This window comes from Camelus bactrianus, chromosome 9 (assembly GCF_048773025.1).
Source record: "Camelus bactrianus isolate YW-2024 breed Bactrian camel chromosome 9, ASM4877302v1, whole genome shotgun sequence".
In the NCBI taxonomy this organism is placed as follows: Eukaryota; Metazoa; Chordata; class Mammalia; order Artiodactyla; family Camelidae; genus Camelus; species Camelus bactrianus.
Genome location: NC_133547.1, coordinates 77962637 through 77970718, shown reverse-complemented (window position 1 = coordinate 77970718; position 8082 = coordinate 77962637). Strand labels below are relative to the sequence as shown.

Sequence of the window (8082 nt, the reverse complement as noted above, 5' to 3'; positions counted from 1 at the left end):
CCAGGCGGCTCCCCGATTGGCCCGCTTCTAGGAACCTCAAGTCTCGTGTAGTTATTGGCCCTTGTCACTTCACGCTGGGCTGACGGACCTAGGCGCCAGCCAATCCTTCCACAGTGTGCGAAAGGGCGGGGCGGTGCAGAGTAGCTGTGAATCTCTCGACAGGAGGAAGGAGACTGCAGGAGGGAAGGGCAACGTTTGAGTCTGTCAAGAAGGGAGGAATGGAAGGAGTGGGAGCCGCCTGACCATGTTCGCTTTCTTCCTTGGAAGGTACACTCGTAGAGCGCATGCGCAGAAGGAAGACCAGGATTGGCTTGTGGGGCGGGCTCAACATCTCGTCCCAACCAATCCATATGCCGCAGTGGGTAGGACCCGGCCCTCATTGGCGAGTGTCGCGTCTGCGCGCGGGTTTCGTCGCGTAGCAGCTGTTTGCGCGAGTTATCCTTGTCCCCGCCATGGAATCTGGTCTAGTCCGGCGTTTAGCTTCGCGCCTGGGCATCGCCGAGCCGGAGGTGCTGAGGTGAGTCCGGCCGCGCACGCCCCAGCAGCCCGGCGCCCTCCTGATACGGGGCCCGTGCCTTTCCCGCGCGACGGCGGGATTTAGGCCCACCTCGAGAAAAGCTTCCGGGCAGTGGGCTTATGTGAGGTGGTCAGAGGGCCGAGTGTAGACGTCCCCGGGAACAACCAGCTGTGAGGGTTGCACGGTGGTAGGAAAAGAGTCGGAGAACTTGGGTGGTTCCGCAGATACTTAATTGAGGGCCTGTTTATGGCACTGAAGCAAATGGACGGGGTACAGACCCCGTGGAGGACCCTGTCTGTGGTGACAACTACGTAGAGAACGAAACCGGGTAGGGGTGGTGTGCGGACCCACTGGGGGCGGGGCGGAGCGCGACCTGGCGGCTGCCTTTAATTTAAAAAAACTTGAGAGAAAGCCTCGGAGGGGGTGCTATTTGCGCTGATAGAGGGTGCCAGCCACGGAAAGATGTGGGAAGAGGGCCCAAGCAGAGACAACAGCCTGTGCAAAATCCCTGGGATAGGAAGGACCTTTGCATGTTCTAGGGTTAGAAATAAAGTACTGTAGCTAAACTGTGGAGGGCAGGACTAGGCCAGGTGCCTGAGCTATCGATTAGGTGAGGGAAGGGAAGGGAAGGAAAGGAAAGGAGCACATCTTGAAAGGTTTGACGTACGACCTCTGTAGCGTGTAACCGTTTAAAACAGCGATTCTCAAAATGTGGTCCCTGGACCAGCAGCATCCGTATCATCTTGGCATTTGGTGGATATGCACATACCTGGGCCCCTCTCTAGGCCTTACTGAGCAGAAACTCTGGGCTGGGACCCAGCAATTTGTTTTCACAAGCCCTAAGGTGACTGCCATGTACACTAAAGTTTGAGAACCACTGACTTAGAAGAAGAAGGAACCCTGGTCTCACCTACCTGCCTTTGTGACAGTTTATGCTTGGTCCAGTAATGGAAGGCCGAAAGAAGGGGTTTTTTGTGGAGGATTTCAGGAACTTATTTTTGCCTGAAAGCTCTTGAGCACATTGGTGTCTGGAGTCAGAGGGCTTGTTCTGCCTTGTAGAATCCCTTCCTCCCCCAAAGGATGTGACTTTCATTCCCGGCCACAAAGAAACTTGCATAGGCTTAGAATGAAGTCCACCAGGCTGAATTCATTGTTTATCAAAGTGTTGGGCAAACTCCTGGAAAAGAGTTTTACTGAATATGTTGCTCAGGAAAGCAGAGGAGTACCTGCGACTGTCTCATGTGAAGTGTATGGGCCTGTCTGCACGAACCACAGAAACCAGCAATGCGGTCATGTGCCTGGACCTTGCAGCTTCCTGCACGAAGTGCCCCTTGGACAGGGTAAGTAGGTCCCACTGAATGTCTGAATATTCTAGTGCGACGCTGAAATTTAATCATACTTTTTAGTCTCTGGTTGCGTTAGACCCTGCCAAAATCTTGTATTTTAGAATTTTCCTGGCTATTCTCATATCTTCTTCTAGATGAACTTTAGAACCACTTTGTTGAGTTGGAGGGAAAAATTTTTTTTTTTTCTTTACTGTCTCTTTACTGTCTAGTTTCCCTGGCACCTCTTTCTTCACTCAAGGCCGTCTTCCACACTGCCACCAGCATCGCTGTCCTAAAGCAGATACTTTAAAACCTATGTGTGTTTATCTGCCAGTGACATAGTGGTTAAGAGCACAAGCTGTGGAGTCAGAAGAGTCACATGTTGAGACCAAATTTCAACACCACCGTTACTCTGAGTCTCTAGTTTCCTCAGCCATAAAGTGGGGATAAGAATATCCATTTCACTGGATTATTGTAAGGATGAGACAGTGTACTGTATGTAACAGAATACCACAGTACCTGTCACACAGTGGTACATAGATTAAATGGTGGCATTAAAGAAACCATTAGCTCCCAATGTGTTGGCTCCCCATTACCATCAAACTCTCTGGCCTCTCTTGAACCCTAACCTCAAGCTACACTATTCACTTAACAGACCTTGCACCTTGTGACTTTGTAAATGCAACACCTCTTTTTTTTAAAACCTGGAATGCTCTTCTGGCAAGCTGTTTGTCTTAAAATGACCCTGCCTTGCTGTTACATCCTTTATTAAGCTTTCCTTTCCTGAGCAGAGTTGGTGTCCCTCAGTTGTTGATCCTCCTGTTTCTCTCCCAGTTTCCCTCTCCTCTCCCTTTCCTTCCTTCACACACTCACCCTCCCAACTCTACTCCCACTGCTTCCCTCCTTCCTTTTCAAAAAAAAATTGCACATTGGCACCTTTGTTAAAACAAGTGATCATATATGCGTCTCCTATGTTTTTTCATTCACAGCTTGGCTGTAGAAACACTGTGTTGTATTTTAAAGTATCTGTGCACATGCACGACTGCCTTTCTATAAGCTTCTTGTCAGCAGGACTTAACTTGCCTGACATGATTACTGATTTTTGACTAAATGAAGCTAAACCTTTAGGTGCAGTGACTTGCCACAGAATTAATTTATTTTGAAAAGTTGACTTATTAAACAAATCTTTAAAGGCAGTAATATGGAGCACTTAGGATTTTTATGATTCATGTATTTTTCCTTTCAAAGGCTTATTTAATTAAACTTTCTGGTTTGAACAAGAAGATGTATCAGAGCTGTCTGAAATCTTTTGAGTGTTTACTGGGCCTGAACTCGAATATTGGAATAAGAGACCTAGCTGTACAGTTTAGCTGCACAGAAGCAGTGAATATGGCTTCAAAGATACTACAAAGGTATGAAGCATGTAACTGAAAATCTGTACTGGTACATAAAGTAGAAGTATTCAGTGTTCTGTTAATTTTCAGTCTTAAAACTAACTAATAGGCTGATGTGTCAGAATGCATATCTTATGCATTTAAATAGCTTATAAGTTCTGATATGCATTTTCGGTCCCTTTGAAATAATATTTTCTAACAAATAATTCTACAAACACTGCTTTCCCTTAGCTATGAGTCCAGTCTTCCACAAACACCACAAGTGGATCTTGACTTATCCAGGCCGCTCTTCACCACTGCTGCACTACTGACAGCGTGCAAGTAAGTGTGCCTTGTAACATTCAGAAAAGTCCATAATTTATAAATAGATTTCTCATTTCCAAAGAATACTTCTAATTTAGTTGATTTCAACTCCAAGCATATTTTCCTTAATAACATTAGGAATAGTAGCCAAGTGACCAGATTCAAAAGTTCGTTTGTTTTGTATTTTTCGTTAGTGACTGTTGTGGAGTGTTACTAGGGAAGTTTTTTTGGAGGGGAGGATGGTTTATATTCTTGTAGTAGTAAATATAAGCATCATGGGTTAAAGTGAATTGAACACTTAAAAATGCTGTAATGTCATTCAGCAAACTGGTGACATCTGAGATTTACTAGAAAGAGTTCTATCAGACATGAAGCACTGTAGCAGATGTCTTTCCTATGCCCCATTTGTTCCATAACAGATCCCATGTGCCTTTTAACTCTAGTAGTCCAATAAATAACTAAATAATAGCTTTAAAATACAAATTTGCATGGTTATGGCTAATGATAATTGTTTAGAATAAAGGGAGAACTAGACAGCTCATCATAAAGGATGGGTGGAAAGGAAATTCACTGATAATCTGGTTGGCCAGAGAAGATGAATGTACTGGCCTTAAGAGCAGTAATATATCAAATTCTTTTGTAGGATTCTAAGGCTAAAGGTGGACAAAAGTAAAATGGCAGCCACATCTGGTGTAAAAAAAGCCATATTTGACCGACTCTGTAAACAATTAGAGAAGATTGGGCAGCAGATCGACAGTGAGTATTCATTCCATGTTTTAAGAACATGTCATTTGAAAATGTAAAACCTGCTGGTAAAAGTCATATATTTTCAAACTTGCAAACTAGCTGCTTTCTGATTATATTTAATGTAGATCTAAAAAGTTTTTAGTGAGAAATTTTTTTTTCTAATTTTCAAATCAAATAGCTTACTTTTTAAAAACCCTGTAATTCCATTAATTCATGCCTAGAAAATAGATTCTCTGTTAATGTGCTCCAGTGTTAAATACCAGCCTCCATATACGTATGCTGGAATAGAAATGATTCTCAAGTCTGACAAGGAAAGCCAAATTCAAGAGAAGGGCAAGATTATTTGCCTTCTCCTTATCCTGATATTTGGTCAGTCAAGGTATCTAATTTTTATTTGTGATCTAAAATATACACCAAAACTAAAATTGAGAATAAGGGAAAAATTAACCCTGATGATACTTTTTATTCCCCTAAAGAAGAGCCTGGTGATTCAGCTCCTCCATCACGGAAGAAGAAAAAGACTGTGCTTGAACCTCCAGCAGAGGGTGAGGCATACGGACACCAGATGAACGTTGAAATTAGTGCAGTGGGATCAGTGTACAGTGGGTTTAATGCAGTGAACAGTCCTGAGCTGCTTTAGCAGCTTGCCTTGGCAAGAGTAGGATTTGAACTAAATCTTGGCAGTTCACCATTTGATAAGACCAGTTTTCCAAGCAGTTATTTATAGAAGTATTGTGTAATTAAGAATACATCTGAAGCCAAAGTGCTTAGGTTCAAATCCTGCTTTACTACATACCGTTTGTGATTTTAGGAAAGTAACAATTTCTGAGAGCCTCAATTTCCTAATCTATAAAATGTGATTAATGTTAGCACCCATTTCATAGAATTGTGGTGAGGACTGAATGAGATAATACTATTAAAGTGCTTGGTTCAGTGCTTGAAGTGTTAGCTGTCTTCAGGATGTCTTGGAATGCTCAGAGTGGAAGGGACAGTGAAAAATCAATGTGTTTGCTTCTGCTTTCACTTACCATTTTGGTATCTTATTCCCCATTTTACCTTAATTAAAGTAGACATTTTAAAGTGAACAAGCTTCCTTTTTTTTTTACTCATTTATAAACATAGGGATTTTGAAACGTTAAAAAAATTTTTTTCTCTCATAGAAATAGAGGCTGTAGTAGAGACCCCACATAAACCGCAAAATGACGACGATCTGACACAGGATTATGAAGAGTGGAAAAGGAGAATTTTGGAAAATGCTGCCAAAGCACAAAAGGCTACCTCAGAGTGATTTCAGCTTCCGGACTACCTGGTACTGCAAACCAACAGTGCACCTGCCGCCTCAAGGGAGATGTGAGCACTTTGGAATTTTGTTTGAACTATTATAACAAGGATCTTAAGACTAGATTGCTTTAATAGCATAGAAGCCAGCAATGGGGCTGAGTTATGGGCAGCAGGCCGGCCCCCTGACATGGGCAGGAAATTCATTAGATCAGCCACAGTGCCTAGTCAGCTTAGCCTTGGCTCCCCACAGGTCTGCACGCTCCTACAAAATGGAACTGGAGCCATTTTTCTTTTTTGTTTTCTTTTGAGCAAAAGACAATGTCCTGTCCTACCCAGAGTATGAAATTCAGGCTGAATGGATTATTAAAGATTTTATTTAAGTTTTTGTATAAATCTCTTGGTTTGACTAAATCAATATATGACACAACCTAAGTTAATAAATGTTACGTTTATATGCATTCAAGGTGCACTTGTTATCAGTGTGGGCGAATCCTTGCTATGCCGAAAGCCATCTACTCTCGCAGGAAAAAAAAAGTGGTCTGTATTCCTCACCAGAGCACAAACTCTTGAATCAGACTATCTGGGTTTAAAACCCTGCTCAGCTACATACCACCTGTGAAACCTTGAGCAAATTACCTTCTTTATGTCTCATCTATAAGTAGAAATAAAAATGATGTCTCCCTCAGAATAATGAGGAAGAGTATCTGAGCTCATACACGTAAAGCATTTAGCCTAGTTCCTGGTATAAGTTTTTAGTAAATATTAAAATATAGAGAGAAATACATATAGAGATCTCATATAATGAATTATATATTAGCATCACATTAAAAAATTAAGAAACAGGCCAAAGTGGGACAACATGCATGGACCTAGAGGATCTTATGCTAAGTTAAGTAAGTCAGAGAAAGGCAAATCACTACATGTGGAATCTAAAAGAACCAAACAGCTGAACAGACATAAAACAGAAACAGACTCATAGATACAGGGAACGAATGGATGGTTGCCAGAGGGTAGTGGTGTAGGGGGGATGAATGAAATAGGTAAGGAAGATTAAGAGGTACAGACTGCCAGCTATAAAATAAATAGGTCGTGGAGATGTGATGTACAGCATAGGGAATGTAGTCAATACTGTGCTAATAACTTTGTATGATGACAGACTGTAACTAGACTTATTGTGATCATTTCATAATGTATAGAAATATCGAATCACTATATTGTAACCTGAAACATACAACACTGTAAGTCAATTATACCTTAAAAAAAAAAAAAAAAAAAGAGGCCCAGGTTTATTTTCTTTGATATCCACATACTGAAAAATGTAACCTTATTAAATACTACTTAACTTTAAAACTATAGGAAAGGGCCTGGGAAGATAACTTGCTAGGGAGTCTGAGGCATAAGGCCAGACATGATTTTAATTAAAATTAAGAATACATGATCTAATTAAATGTTTCCATGAAAAATGCAATAAAGTGATTGCATCCAACGTTTCAAAACCTATCCATAGTAGTATCAATAGTAATAGTGGTTTCCTCCTATCTGCTATAAATAAGGCGTATGACCTGCTTCATAGAATGGGAGTAAGTAAAAGAGTGATTTCTTTCCCTGCCCCATTTAATTCTGGACACTGAGGCTGGAGAACTGCCATAATCAAATGATCCTGCCACAGACATAACATCCTGCAGCCCTGTGGTAGAGGGGAATGAATATACGAGGTTTGGAACCACACATACTTGCATTTAAATTCTGGCTCTGCCACTTATACCCTAAGGAAATTTCACATTAACGAGCCTCAATTTCCTTGTTTATAAAACAGAAATATTAGCTACCTTGTGAGAATTAAAGGTAATATTTGTAAAGTGTATGACACTTAGAAGGCAATCACTAAATAGAGCTTCTGTGATTACTTTGATCTAAAATGGATAAGTGAGTCTTTTCCTCAATTATTTTAAGAAGGTATATAATTTGATTTTGGTGCCAGGATTTAAATTCTAGCTTTGGATCAAAAGCAATGTATTCATCATCAGGTAAAATTAAAGCACATTCACTTTTTTTTTTATTGTGGTAAAATAAAATTTACCATCTTAACAATTTTTAGGTGTATTGTACGGTAGTGTTAAGTACATTCACGTTATGTGATCTCCAGAACTCTTCATCTCCCAAAGCTACCTCTACCCATGAAACCCGTTGAACAACTTCCACTCCTCCCTCCCCCAGCCCCTGGCAACCACCATTCTTCCACTGCCTCTGAATTTGACTGCTGCCTCATCTAAGTGGAACCATACAGTATTTTCCTTTGTACCTTGCTTATTCTACTTAGCATAATGTCCTTGAGGTTCATCCATATTGTGGCACAGTGTCAGAATTTCTCTCCTTTTTAAGCCTGAATAATTTTCCATTGTGTGGATATACTATACTTTGCCTATCCATTCATCTGTCCATGAACATTTAGGTTGCTTTCACATCTTGGCTGTTGTGAATAATGCTGCTATAAACATGGGTATGTAGTAGGTTA

At 41.1% G+C, this 8082-nt stretch overlaps 1 protein-coding gene across 3 annotated transcripts; it reads left to right on the top strand.

Annotated features, from left to right (window-relative positions):
• Nucleotides 1–111: 111 nt before the first annotated feature.
• On the top strand, nt 112–6025 carry ORC6 (origin recognition complex subunit 6). Of its 3 annotated transcripts, none has more exons than XM_045512990.2 (7): nt 112–267; nt 1728–1857; nt 3091–3254; nt 3468–3557; nt 4183–4295; nt 4763–4831; nt 5447–6025. In XM_045512990.2, exons 1-7 carry the CDS (start codon nt 245–247, stop codon nt 5572–5574), a joined length of 717 nt encoding a protein of 238 aa, XP_045368946.1. In that variant the 5' UTR covers nt 112–244; the 3' UTR covers nt 5575–6025. The 3 variants fall into 3 exon arrangements, with proteins under 3 accessions (XP_045368946.1, XP_045368945.1, XP_010948485.1); XM_045512989.1 differs by lacking the exon at nt 112–267 and adding an exon at nt 292–517 and having other exon boundaries at nt 4766–4831; XM_010950183.3 differs by lacking the exon at nt 112–267 and adding an exon at nt 296–517.
• Nucleotides 6026–8082: the final 2057 nt, after the last annotated feature.

Bases quoted from the DNA above. Each gene is read 5' to 3' on its own strand.
- ORC6 (XM_010950183.3), top strand. From the start codon at position 453: ATGGAATCTGGTCTAGTCCGGCGTTTAGCTTCGCGCCTGGGCATCGCC. The intron at 1,858-3,090 runs GTAAGTAGGTCC...TTCCTTTCAAAG, and splicing joins CGAAGTGCCCCTTGGACAGG to GCTTATTTAATTAAACTTTC. The intron at 3,558-4,182 runs GTAAGTGTGCCT...ATTCTTTTGTAG, and splicing joins GCACTACTGACAGCGTGCAA to GATTCTAAGGCTAAAGGTGG.